This window comes from Vidua macroura, chromosome 16 (genome assembly GCF_024509145.1).
Source record: "Vidua macroura isolate BioBank_ID:100142 chromosome 16, ASM2450914v1, whole genome shotgun sequence".
NCBI lineage: Eukaryota > Metazoa > Chordata > Aves > Passeriformes > Viduidae > Vidua > Vidua macroura.
In genome coordinates this window covers 12,408,766-12,422,424 of record NC_071586.1, presented here as the reverse complement: position 1 = coordinate 12,422,424, position 13,659 = coordinate 12,408,766, and the positions used below count along the sequence as shown (strand labels likewise).

Sequence of the window (13,659 nt, the reverse complement as noted above, 5' to 3'; positions counted from 1 at the left end):
CCAGGTGACTGTGGTCAGCAAAAAAGCCGCTTTATTGGTGACCGCTCCCACGGGAACCCCGTGGCAGCGATCGGGTTCAGGTCCCTGAGAACACACTGTCCATGCTGGCTCCCCTTCCCACATCTATTGCTTTAAACACATCCTAGTTACAGAAAGCACAGAGTGACATTCCAGATACTGGAACATATAAATTAAGTGATAGTTACAAGACATCGCAATTTTTTTTTTTTCTTTCTTAAACAGATTATCAAAGGTCGGGGATTTTTCTTTTTCTGATCCACAGAAAATGTATAAAAAGCATTTTAAAATCTACATATTTCTCAATGTGTTTTTTTCTTTTCTTAAAAAAAAAAGGCACAGTAAAAAAAATACTGGCTCAATAACATATTTACAACACACCCATTATGGGCTATTTTCACTCAGCTTCAAGTTGGAAATGTTCAGCTCTGGTTCGGCCCAGGGGCAGAGAGAGGGCTGGTGTTGGCAGGCAGGGCAGCTCTCGGAGGATGCGGGGTCCCTCTCCCTCCCTGGATAAATCCCTCTCCATCAGGGAGAGCACAATGGGAGGCTTGGGAGATGCTACCTGCCTGTGGCAGGTGCCCAGCTGGTCAGGTGCCTCCTGGGCAGCACCCACAGCCAGGGAAAGCTCAAGGATGTTCTGGCTCCACAGGGGACACCCACACAGCCCCCGGGCAGACCTCGAGGTGTTCCTTTGCAAAGCTGCAGGGCTGCCCAAGCAGCACTGGAGGGAGACCCTGGACAAACACAGTGCCCACCCCACTGCAGCAGCTCTGGAAAATCCCTCCTCCCACACCTGTAATTACAGAGAGCCTTTACACCAGTCTCTAAATAGTTCACCCACCGATGCTGCTGGCAGCGCTTCACCCGTGACGGGGGAGCTCTGGGAAATGGAGTTAACACCAACACCGGCTCCCAGCCACCCCGCCATCTCCCTCCAGTGAGGCTGTGCAGCACCCAGCAGCTTTGCAGGACCCCGGAGGAGATGTTGCCATGGCCAGAGGCTTCCCCTGCCCACCTCTGCCTGCTGTGCCTGCCTGCTGAGCCAGGGAGCAGAACTCACAGGGACCCCTCATCCGAACTGGGAGCCAGAGCTTCGCTGCTGAGATTTTGGGACTGGGAGAGAGGATGGGCTGGGTGAGGGGTTATGGGAGCGGGTTGGGGGGGTAGATGCAAAGAAGGGAAGAACACACCAAAAAAAACATTTGAAAGGAAAAAAAAAAAAAAAACATCAAGGAGAAGCAAGCCCGGGGTGGGGCAGGGCCCCGCGCTGCGGCCGCTCCCCACGCATGGCGTGGGGCCCGCCAGCCGCGGGGTGCCCGGCGGTTAAGTGCTCAGTTCCCGTCCCTCTCCACCATCCCGGCCGGACCAGGCAGCGGGCACGGGCAGCCAGGCAGGCAGGGCAGGGGTCAAGGGGCCGCACAGCAGCCTTCAGTACACACACACTGTGCAATACCACAGCAACGACGTCCGTCCGTCCGCCTCGCGGCGAGGCCGGACCGACACACCCGCACGCAGGTCCCGCACGCCCGTCGGATACCGGGGGAACTCGGGACGAGGTTGGAGGGCACGTGCACCTCCTAGTAAACTATGTTGGTGGGGCACCACGGCGTGTCGGGGTACAGCAGGCAGTGCACGGAGCGGAACCTGAGGAGGAGGAGAGGAGCAAAGCTGAGCACGGCACGGCGGCGGCCCCACGGCAGCCCGGTTTGAGGGGAACAGGGGCCCCCAGCTCACCTGGATGGGTCCTCCTCGACAGAGAAGGCTCCCTTCATGTGGATGGAGTTGCGCTTGTTTTCAAACATGCCATAGCTCAGTGTCACCTGGGGGGCAAGCACAGAGGGGTGAAGTGGCCGACATGGCCGTAAGGATCAAGCAGAGGAAAGGGGAGCTGCAAAATTCACCCCATTTCCCAAAGCCTCCAGTGACACTTTGCATCACCCCACGGCGATAGGCCGATGGGGCTTTTCCCCTCTACTGTTTTGGTCATACATCAATCAGTATCTTAGCCTTGCTGCCCAATTTTTAGGTGACAACTTGAGGTACCTGTTTGTGGATCTCTGACTTGGGCACCTGGTGGAGGTTCTCCAGGTGGGAGTGGAAGAGGTTGCTCCTGATGAGCTTCACGCCCAGCACGGACTCGATGATGTAGCCGATGGTGCAGTCGTCAGGCAGGCGGATCTTCTCTGCAGTGCTCATGAAGTGACCCCCACTGTGGGGAGACAGAGAGGGGCTGCAGAGGAGCAAGGCCCAGGGGATGTGGGCACCCTGTAGGATTCTGGGCTTGGCCAGTGGGTGCCCAGCTCTGATTAAAAATCACTTTGAGGGAACTGAAACCCTTCCCAGCTTGTTTCCAAGCTCCCTGCAGACACCCCCAGAAGGCAAAGAGAGAAAGGTTGTGGGTCCAGCACCCATCCCCAAAAATGTCACCCCTCTATGCCCTGGGGACCATGAGGATTCCCCCTGGGAGCGCAGTGCCAATGCTCTTACCTGGCCCAAGGGCTCATCTTCAGTGCCAGCCCTCGGCTGATACAGAACCCTGCTCCACCCGTGGCAAACCAGAAATGCACAGGATGCTGCGATAGAGGGGAACCAGCGCAGTGAGACAACAGCTCCTTCTCCACGCAGCTCAAATTAAACCAGCCCCACGCTCTCCCCACGCTCACCATCTTGTTCTCGCTGATCCTCTCCGTAGCCTGGATGGGCCGGTCCAGGCTGGGCTTCCCGATGTAGATGTCCTGTGTGTGCAGGTAGCTGGAGAGCAGCTTCACCAGCATCCGCACGTTCACGTAGTTGTCATCGTCCACATGGCAGAACCACCTGCAGTGACAGCAGTGTCACACCCACCCGGGGCCGCTGCCCATCCCCATGCTGAGGTACAACCCCAAAACCACAGATGGTCTCTGTTTGCACCTTCAGCCCTGTCATCCCCCACAGCAGCCCCGGGCACCGCTTACTTTCTGCCAGACTCGATGAACTTGTCGTACTCCACGGCCATCTTGCAGGACAGCGCCTGGCGGCTGTGGGCAGCCGAGCAGTTGGTGTTGATGACATTTCCTGCAGGGAAAAAAGAGGGGTCAAAACCCAGCATTGGTGCATCCTACACCTCCCCACACACTCAAACAGTGACACTTCACCACACATGTCCCAGGTGTGCCAGGGGGATGGAAACTCATGTATGATGCCGATGCTCAGTGACCCACATTGTTGTTGTTTTGGGCAAATGATGGATTTTCAGGGGAATGTCTTTTTTGTCCATGTGAGAGAAGGGAAGCGATGAATAAGGAATGTGGATGAAGCAGATGCACCATCGATCATCCCTATCCAGGTTTTAAGCATGATGCCACCCCACATCACCTTGCCCAGGGTGCACCAGCCATCCTGGGGGTGAAGGGGTGTCTGTGAGCCCTGAGCTTGCCCAGGACATGGTAGCAAAAATCCTGCCCTATTTTTCTTGCCCAGCTCAAAGGCAATCACTTGCCAGCCTGAAAAGGAGTCATTTGCATGGGGAGAATAGACCACGCTGACCCCAGCCCGGAAAATGCTCCCATGAAACCCTGTCTTCATTGCCATCAATCCCAACTCACCCCAGGGACAAAGTGGTGCAAAGGCACCCCACCCTGTTACTGTGATCCCCAGCAGCACCATGCAGGGGATGGGCTGGGCTGACTGGGAAGTAAACCTGCCCCCAGATGGGGCTCCCAGACAGAGGGTGCTTTAGGCATCATCAGTGAAACAAATTGTGTCATTCTCAACCCACATTCCTGTGGCAAGGGCTTTTTCAGAATTCCCAGGGCAACAGGTGGGAGCTTTTCAGGGGACCTGGCCAGGTCACACACACAAAGGAACAAGAGCCACAGACTCACGTGCTTGCTTCTTCAGCTCCTCATCCTCCCCGTCAGTGAAGATGAAGGTCTGAAAGAGAAGACAAGGCACCTCTGAGGACCAAGGGGCTGAGACCATGTGGCTCTGGATGTGACACAGCACCCCTGTGTAGCACCTGAGATCAGTTCCTCCAGGAAGCTGATAGTGACTTCTTCCCCCTTGTCAAAACCCCAAGTGGCACTGGAGAGCCAGGCAGCCACACAACACACCCAGCTCCAGACCAGGACGGGTGCTGAGCTCCCCTTGGGCACAAACCCCAGCCCCCACACAGAGCATCCCCGTCCTCCTGCCTTTTGCACAGGGCAGCAGCTGGCAGGGAGGTGCTGGGGGCCATGGGGGCTGTCCCCAGCACAAGGGGAGGCGGGAGCAGGGAAGGGAGCAGGTGCAGAGCGCGGCCTGATCTGAGCAGGGATTTCAGCCTTGAGCCGGCGCGCGTGGCCGGGGGTGCCGGAGCAGCCGCCCAGGCAGGTGTGTTTGCCCGTGGCGCCGGCTCCCAACCGCGTCCCCACCTGTGTCAACAGCACATGGCTGTCCTTGGCCACTTGTACAATGCCTCCACGACTCCCCTCTGCTCCCTGTGTCCTACCCAAGGGGGCTGAGACGGTGCCAGTGAGTGCCACTTGCCAGCCCCAAGAAGGGGATGGTTCCCCACTGCCCCATCCCAGCACAATCCCACGGTGCCAGGCAGCACCCGACTGCCTCCCTGCGCCCCTGAGCTGCCTGCCCGGCTGCACTCCTCTATTTACACAGCTAATTCCTGGCATATGTCACCCAGGAAGGAGGACTGGAGGGGCTGCTCCGGGCCTGGGATTTGGGGAAGGACGAGAAGCAGGAGGAGAGAGCAGGGGGTGGGAAAGGCATCGCCATCAATCAGCGGGCAGCAAACAAAGCTGGAGGAGAGAAACCACAACCAGCTGCCAAGCGCTATTAAAAACCAGACGTGCACAAAAGGGCAAAGGAAGAAAGACAAAAGGGCTGGGGGGAAAGGCAGGAGGCAGCAGAGGGGGGACGATGGAGCGCTGGGGATGATGAATTACAAGTGAGCTGGAAATTGGGTGCCACCCCGCAGCCGGCCCCGGGAACGCGCTGGGGTTTTGTGGCTTGTTTGAGGAGCTGGGTACAATAGTGGGGTTGACTTTACTCAGCGAGGAGAGTTAAGCGGGCAGCCGTCATTAGCATACAGCTGCACTGGTTAACCCGGCCCTGTTTGCTCAGGTCCCCAGCCGGGGCTGGTGGGGAGAGCCCGGAGCTGCAGTGAGGCTCAATGGGAGGGGACGGGGCTACAAGTGACCTTTGGGGCTTGAAAAGGAGAAAAGAAAAAGTGGGGGGAAAAAATGATGGAGGAGGTGGGAAGGCAAGTTCTCACAAATGCACAGCCTGCTGTGCAGCCTGGCTTGTGGGGAGGGACAGAGGTCAGGAAGGCTCTGAGCAGCGGGAATGGGGAAATGCTGGTGAGGAAGGGATAGCTGGGGGACAGGGACCCATCAGCTGCAGGGCCAAGGATGCCCGTGGTTGCTGTGGCTCCATGGACACGTCACTGCTGGGGTGTCACAAGGTCAGTGCTGTGTGTAGAGGAGGGGGTGTCACCCCAACCAACTCGGGGTACAGCTGCTGGTCCCCATTTCCCCCAGGTGCTCAGGGAGGGGTCAGGCAACTGCTTGGGGTACAAATTGAACCAGGGCAGCAGGACAGCATCCAAGGATGCCTGAGACAACCCCAGCACACAGCGGGGTTGGCACTCCAGCCGAGGTTTCAGCCTTGCTGGGGGGGGGGGGGGGCAGAGAGAACACAGCCTGTGCACAGGCGAGACAGAAAATGTTTGCTTGATTAGCTCAGAAGCGCCGTCCAGCAACTGCCTTCAGCTGCTCCAAAAATAACCCCATAACGAATCCTGCACTCAGCCTCTATAAATAGAGCACAGGGACAATTGTTTATTACTCGCCTGCACCGAAATGTTTCGTCCTACCCAGGCATCTCCCCTCGGCCTCTCCCCACACACATCCCTGTAATATTCCTGGTGCGGGTGGACCAGGTGGCACCTCAGGGACTGGGACAGGGGCACACAGCTGCAAGTCACACCATGTGGGCACCTACTGGGCCCTCACAGGTTTCTCACATCCCTCCCAACCCCACCATGACATTCAATTAAAACTAAAACAATTAAAGGCTTCATTTTTTAAATTAATTTTGAAATTAATTTTGTAATTAATTTGTGTTTCTTGGATGCGACATGCACCTTGCCTGCATGGCCCTTTACTTGGGGCTGCAGGGGAGAGGAGCAGAGGTGACAGCCAAGCCTGGGAGGGAATAGGCCAGGGAAGGATGAGAACAAGTGAAAAACATGAGTCCACCTTTGGCATCTCCCAAGCGGGATGCCAGATGTGAGGGCAGCATCCAGTTTATAGTGGTGCAAGTGGACACTGCAGCCAACATCCTTGAGCTGTCACCTGTAAACCACCACCTCCAGACCCAGCAGGGCCAGAAAGCACTCCCAGCCCTTACAGCCACCGCTCTCCCACTTGGCCCCTGTGCCAGACACAGCACCGAGGGGTGCAAGGACCTCTTGGACCACCCTCCCCAGTAACTTTTCCTGCAGGGTGCAAGAGAGGAAAGGCCCGCTGCACCCCCCCAGCCCCTGCAGGAAACCTCATTGTTCTCAGAACTGCAGCTTCAAGAAACACAGGATGCCAAATCCCTGCCGAACAATAGCTGCCAGCGCTCCTTGCAGCCCCGCACAATGCACGGCCCCGCGGCCGGGACTGAGCGGCACCCGGGATCCCCGTGGCCAGAATGGGGTCAGCCCCCCCAGCTGCCTGCCAGGAGCCAGGCAGCCCCCCACTGCCTCTTCCTCACCCTTGGGGAGGGCTCTTTTTTTTTTTTTTTTTCCTTTCCTCGCCTTCATTTCTCCTTTCAGGGTGACTCATTTCCCCCGTGCTGCTGGAGCTCGTGGGTTGCTCGTGGCTGGGTGCTGCACAAGCTGTCCCACCAGCCAGGGCCACCCCAGGGTCATCGTGGCCCTCGCTGTGCTGCCTGGCCGAGGAGTTCTGTGACTTCCCAGGGTGACACACTCTCAGCATACCTCATGCCTGCCACTATCCCACCAGCACACCCACCAAAAGGGGAACCTCGGCCAGGCAGGCACCCCGTGACTCTGTAGTGCACAAATCCTGAGCCTGTGCCACATCTCACTTCCCCATGCTGGGAGAGGATGGAGCACCCCAGTACCCTTTTCACAGCCACCCCACTTGGGTGCAGAGGAAAGGAGGCAGCAAGAAGTGCTGTTGGGGGGGGGGGGGGGCTCAGTCTCCAGCTGGGTGAGGGGCTCTGGAGCAGGTCAGGATGCTGCCAGAGCTGCCCAGCTTTGAGTCCCCACAGCAAATTTTCTTCTTTTCCCTCTAGCCTCGGGGTTTAGGGGGGAAAATCCCCACCCCTCTTCACCAAGTTGGGAGCAGTGTGATGGTGATGTCCCTGCAATGACAGCATGCCATGATGGCAGCAGCCCCAGTCCATGGTGGTGGCTTTCCCCAGGACTGGGGGCAGGTCTGTGCTGGCACAGGATCCCAGGGCTGGGACCTGCAGAGGCGGCGAAGGGGCTTGCAGGGCCGCAGGCCCTTCCTCCCCCTGCTCCTTTCAGCAAGAGGAAGAATCCTCCACTGTAATTTTAAATGTTATAATTTTTTAATAACCTCCCCACAAACAATGAGTTCATTGTGTGGCAAGGGTCCCCCACCCTCCCGCCTGGTGCTCCACGCGCCGCTCACCGGCTCCAGGGCTTTTATGGGCAGGGACAGCAATATCGTTTGGGACAGGCAATTAAGGGGCTCCCACCCCTTAAACCTACACAGGCTGCCCCGGGGGACAGCAGGGAGGGACCCTCACACACGATCCGAGCTCAACAGTGCTCAGCAGGCCCTGGCACACAGCCCAGGGCTGGGGGGAGGCAGCTGCACTGCGGAGCTGGTTTGGGATGAGCAGTCCCCGGTCCCAGCCGCTCTGGTGGGAGTGCAAGTGAGACTCGCATGCCAGCACACTCCAGCATGTGGGTGGGGACCCTGGCCAAGGTGCTAGAGAAATTTGGGAGCCGCCATCAGAGGAGCGTGCTCTTTGGAAGGCAAACCCGTTCGCTTTGCCCCGAGAGCAGGAATTTTTCAAAGGCTTCAATTACCGCGCCGCCGAGCGGGAGGCAGCCAGCGGATCCCACGCTGCCGGGACGGCGGCCCGGGCTGGAGCCCTCGCGGGCTCCGAGGCGTGTGCCGAGCTGCCTGGATGCCTCTGCGGTGCCCCAGGGACACCCAGCCGCCTTCAGGGTAACCCCAGGGGCAGCAGAGGTGTCTTTGGCGACTCTGCCGCTGCAAATCACCCGACTCGGCAAGAAAGAAGTGGATTTGGACTTGCTCCTGTCCAGGGTTTTTGCTTAATGGCCATTTTCCTCCCTCCTCTCCTTCCTTTCAAGCGCAAAGTTTCTCCAACCCACACTGCAGCATCCTAAGGATACTGAGACAGCTGGAAACTCTCCCCAAAGCAAAGAGGGGAAAAGCCATAATTGTTCTCCAAAAGCAGCTTGTCCGGCCTGGATTGAACAACCCAAGGAGGAGATTTAGAGGAGAATAGGGATGTGCTCTCCCTGTGCAGAGAGGCAGGAAGGAGAAGGGGGTGCCCTTTGCAGTGTCTTGGAGGTGACAGAGGGCAGGAAACAGGGACTATTGTGGGCAGAACAAAGAGCAGCCAAGGAAGGACACAATGGCTGTTCCCCCTATCTGCCAGGGCCCAGGCAGGAGCTACCTGCTGGATTTAACCCCTTCTCAGCAGTGTCTGCATCCCTCGTGCCTGGCTAATGAACAGCCAGAGGGAGGCTGGAGTTTGAATGAGAGGCGATCAGGAAAAAGAGACCCAGCATCAGGCAAAGGAGATTCTCAGCTCTAGGGCAGGAACTTCCCCATGTTGCTGAAGCAGCTCACATGCCTGAGCACCATTAGTGAAACCCAGAGTGAGAGAGGATGAGCAGAGACAGGCCTGACTCAGACCAAGAGAGACGTTTGAGCGAAGGCAGTGCCCCACTGCCACCAAATCACCGTCCTGGGATGGAAACCAGGGGGCCAGGCAAGGAAGAGATGCAGGAACTGCAGAGAAGGAAGACAGAAGAGCCCCATAGCACCAATCCCACACTCTGCAGGAAAAAACCCGAACCTGATGCCAAGTTTGGGGAAGCCCAGGCTGCCTCAAAGCTTCCCAGGGACAGTGGCTGTGTCGGTGTGGGAAGAGTGGAGCCGATCACCCCCAGCAGCGCGGCCTCATCCCCTGTGCCCCCATCCCCGCAGCCCTGCTTTGCTCCGCAGGAGTTCGTGCTGCCTCCAGCTCTCTCGGCAGCTCCTTGTCCTCAAGTGCTGTACAAGAGCCGTCACTCAGCGGCTTGGCTTGTCAGGCAGGCACCTCGCCGGGCTGCGGCCCCCCTGGCTTCATGGCCCTCATCTCTAGGCAACCTGACCTGGACACGGCCGGCTCCGGCTCCCTCGTTCCCATGGAAAGTGCCACACAAGAGGCTGCGAAGCCTTTTCTCTGCGCCAGGAGAAAAGGGGCTTTGTTAGCTTGCCCAGGGGGACAGCGTGAGAGCCGAGCCTTAGGGCTCTGGGAATCCAAACGGACAAACGAAGCACAAAAAAAAAAAAACCTAGAAGAAAGCCGGAGCTCACAAGAGGGAGAAGAAAAAAAAGAGCAGCCATTCCCAGGATCATCTGTAGGTGCTCAAAGAGCGTTTCACTCCACCACCACTCACCACCCCCTCGCAGTGACAGCAGAGCATAAAAGAGGTTTCCATTAAATAACTGGACCAAGGAGAAGTGGCAGATCCACTGCCAAGCCCAGAAAATCTGAGAGAAAAAAAAAAAAAAAAGAAAGAAACCCACCAAACCAAAAAAAAACCCACAATTCACAGGGGAAAAAAGTAGCAAGATAATTCTTGGGGTACAGTGCAGGAGCCAGGACCCCACAAGGTCCAGCAGACTTGCAGACTTGGGTGAGGAGGGCATGGGCAGGTCAATCCTTCCCCCAGGGCCTCCACCCTCAGCCACTCCAGATTTCCAAGGAAAACAGTTTGCAAGCAAGAAACTGAGTTCCAGGCCAGGAGGAAACACGTGAAGACAGTAGGAAGAAAAGGTTAGGACCAGACATAACTTACTTTTGGGAAGCTGTCTAAGGGTAGAAAAACTGTCTTAAGAGCAAATGGCAAAGCACATTTCCTAAGGAAACAGCTTTTTTTTTTTTTTTTAATTTTGCTTCAGTACTAGTAAGGGACTGCCAGGACTCTGGGCAGGACATCGGTAAGGTCAGGAACCAGACTCACTGGAACTGCCTCGGTGTGGGTGAGCCGGTGCAGACCCACAAGAGTTCCCAGCAGCTCCAGTCCTGCCCAGTCCCTTGCAAGGCGTCCAAGAGCTTCAGCACATCCCGGCACTCTCCCAGCCCTGGGCTGATAAACCGGGTGTCCTTCGAGCAGCACAGCTTCAGGCACCTCGCTGCAGGGGCCTGACCCAGACTGTGGCACCCACGGGCTGGGCTGCACCCCTACACCGTGCCTCAGTTTCACCAGCCGAAAGCAACCCAGACCAGCTCTGCAATGGGAGGCGCTCAGCGGAAAGGACCCCGGAGCAGAGTTTGGGGAGGCTTCTGAGTGTGAGGAGCCAAGGTCGGGCTCTCTCCATCACTCACCCTTCAACGCTGCATTTCACCCTCCCGAAAACACAGTTGGCCGCAGAACAGCCCAGTCAGCTTCAGAGTACCACCCGGCTCAGCGATGTGGGGGAAAAGGGAACGGCAGGTGGTATTTGCTGGGTTACGGCACCACGCGGATCGCACAGAACGAAGGGCCAGGACCGGGGCGGAGAAGCGTGGTGGGCTCCAGCCCGTCCCGAGCCGCTCCATCCCGGCCAGTGGAGAGGACCAGCCCCGTCTCCATCCCTGTCCCCATCCCTTACCATGTCGCGGTTGCGGGAGATCCAGGTGTCGAGCAGCAGCTCTAGCCGCGCCTTGTGAAACTTCTTGGTGGTCTTGACGGCGATGAACACATCGCGGGGGGAGATGTCCTCGGCCGGCGGCCGCGGGGGGCTCGGCGGGGCTGGGGGCAGCTCCCGCCGCGCTCGGCTCAGCCGCCCGAAGTAATCGGCGAAGCTGCGGAGCCCGGGCGGCCCCTGCGCCGCCGGGGGAGCCACGGCCGCCGCCGCCCCCAGGCTCTGCAGCGCCCGCTGCGCCCCGCCGGCCTCCCCCCGGGCCAGCCCCGGCCTCCCCGGCGGCTCCACCATGAGCACCAGGAGGCAGGTGAACATGGAGCCCACGAGGGACAGGAGCAGTTTCCTCCCGCAGCTCTTCAGCATCCTTCCCTCCGCTCCTCGCCTCTCCGCGCCGCCGCCACCGCCGGCCCCCGCCGCGCCGCCGCCTTTAAACCGCGCCCGCCCCGCCCGGGGAGGGACGGACCCGGGGCCGCCCCACGCGGGGCGTGGGCACCGCCCGGCCCTGCCCGCGGACCGCCCGCGCCCCTCCGACCCCCGCGTCCTCGCTGCCAGCCCCTACACGCGTCCCGGCTCCGCCGGCCCCGTCCTGCCCGGTCCCGGGCTCTGCCCTGCGCATCTCCGTGCCCGCGGCCGGCAGCGCACGGCTGGGTGCGGGCAGGGTGCCGGTGCCTCCTCCTCCCTTTCCCCTGATAGCCGGGATGGGGACGCTCTGGTCCCCTGTAGCCCCCGGCGCGCTGGGAGCATCGTTCCTGCTCTGTCGGCAGCAGCGAGTGCGTTCCCCGTCCCGGGCTGCCCAAAGCCCTGCACCGAGATTTTCTCACAGCCCTGTCCAAGAGGTTTCCAGAAAGCTGACCAGCCTGACCAAACTCCAGGCATTGTCCCATCACTCTCTGTGAGGCAAAGCATAATTGAAAACAAACACACCAACCCCCCCAAAAACCACAGCGCTCCTCTCACTTCCACCAAGCTCCATTCTGCTGGGTAAATCTGGGGACAGGGATCCGGGAACGTCTGTTCTCATTCCTTCTTTAGGGAGACCTGGAGAGGCTCCCAGACTTGACCAACTCATCCTGGGCACACTAGTGTGCTTTGAAGCTGATGGAGAGCCCCAAAGTGCTGGGATATCTGAAAATAAATGTTGCATAGGTACCAAGCAGCCCCCTCCCCTCGCCCCCAGTGATCACTAATCATGATAATGATCGCTTGTTAAATGAGACACCATTTTTCCAGGCAGACAGTGGGAGATGTGGTGCCTGAAAGAGAAAACTGGATTGAAATCTGGTCTTGGATGTGCCACCAACTTGATATTTTCCTGGCGCCGAATCCCGGGGCCTCTTTCCCCCCTTACCCTCTGTCTCTGCAAGCAGTGAGCTCTTGGGGTTTTCTTTCCCAGGGAGTGTGCTGCTACAGGGAGGCGGATTTGGGTTTGGGCCTGGGCTGCAATGTAATGCCATAATCAGGGGCTGCTGCATTTTTGGGCAGGGACCTTGTCCAACTTGCATTTTTCCTGCTGTCACGTGCTCCATTCATCTCTGGCACTGGATAAACAATACCATAATACCAGGCAGGATGAAGCAGGGAAACTGCTTCCTCAGGCAAGCCCCAGCATTTGCCTCCTCTTGATTTTAGGCCATGCATTCTCTTGGTCAGCACTTGAACCATGATCCCAGGCTAGAAAAACTCAGGGAGACTTTGGGGCTCCATTTTTCAGAGCATTGGCCATGTCTGGAGACAGACCTGGGTTGCCAAAGATGCCTCCCGTAATAAAAGAGAAAAAAAAAAAGGCAGTTCGACCGTACAAACACAGGAACCAAATCCCACACTCCCCACTTCCCGCTATTGCTGCCCAGCCTTCCAATCTCAATTTGCTTTTTTTTTTTTGGGCGCCCTTTGTCTCCAACCCGATGGCACAGCAACCGCGGCTCGAGAGGCAGCTGAAAAGCCCGAGCAGCAAAACCCTGAATGAAGAAAGAGCCCCTTTCTCCAGGAGCCAAAAGGGGAGGAAAGGCACTTTTCCCCCGACCAGCTGCTCTGCCACTCCCGCAGCCCCGGCAGTGGCTGGGGACACGCGCTGTGGCCAGATGTTGGGGTCCCAGCGGGGCAAGTGACAATGCGGGCTCTGTGTGCGCCGGGCTCTGTGCGCGCCGGCCCCAGAGAGGCAGGGGCTTGAGGGGCCGCTGTGCTGCCACCGCTGCCGGCACAAGGGCTGTCCCAGCCTCCCAGCGCTGCCTTACCCCACCCCGGCTCTGCCACTCGGCTCAGCCCGGCTGCCCAGGGCCGGCAGCGAGGGGAAGTTGTTCTTCCAGCAGCACTGTCCTGCCAGAACAAGACTCCTCCGGGATTGTCCAGCCGCTGGCCGCATCCCCACAGACTCCCCCTCCAGGTGCCTCGCCTCATGGCTCGGCACTCACCTGCCACGTGGATGTCAGCACTGAGGCTCTGTCTCCCCGGGGAAACGATGGTGTGAGCAGCCACCCTGCTCACCCCGGAGTGGGCACAGGATGGTACCTGAGGGGCAGGGAGCAGGAAGTGGGCATGGGGAGGATGGTCCCAGGAACGTTTGGTGCACGGTTCACTGGTGTTCAGACAATGTTTTGGGTACAAAAATCTTAAGCCAAACAGGAGTGACTCCAGGACCAGACAAATTTCAGTGGCCCATAAATACAAAGGGCAGGGGAGATGGGTTCTGTCACAGGTGCTCTGCAGAACGGATGCCAAGGCTGGACCAGGAGGGACATCTCACTCCCTCTCC

The 13,659-nt window shown here is 58.5% G+C and overlaps 1 protein-coding gene across 1 annotated transcript; it reads right to left on the bottom strand.

Annotated features, from left to right (window-relative positions):
- LFNG (LFNG O-fucosylpeptide 3-beta-N-acetylglucosaminyltransferase) lies at positions 1 to 11,275 on the bottom strand. The gene is made up of 8 exons (XM_053992094.1): positions 10,875 to 11,275; positions 3,885 to 3,933; positions 2,976 to 3,075; positions 2,685 to 2,838; positions 2,509 to 2,594; positions 2,065 to 2,230; positions 1,756 to 1,841; positions 1 to 1,665 (listed from the first exon to the last, which is right to left on the bottom strand). Exons 1-8 carry the CDS (start codon positions 11,268 to 11,270, stop codon positions 1,599 to 1,601), a joined length of 1,104 nt encoding a protein of 367 aa, XP_053848069.1. The 5' UTR covers positions 11,271 to 11,275; the 3' UTR covers positions 1 to 1,598.
- Positions 11,276 to 13,659: the final 2,384 nt, after the last annotated feature.

Bases quoted from the DNA above. Each gene is read 5' to 3' on its own strand.
- LFNG (XM_053992094.1), bottom strand. From the start codon at position 11,270: ATGCTGAAGAGCTGCGGGAGGAAACTGCTCCTGTCCCTCGTGGGCTCC. The intron at 2,839-2,975 runs GTAAGCGGTGCC...CTGTCACTGCAG, and splicing joins TTCATCGAGTCTGGCAGAAA to GTGGTTCTGCCATGTGGACG. The intron at 1,842-2,064 runs GTACCTCAAGTT...CTTGCCCCCCAG, and splicing joins AGTCAGAGATCCACAAACAG to GTGACACTGAGCTATGGCAT.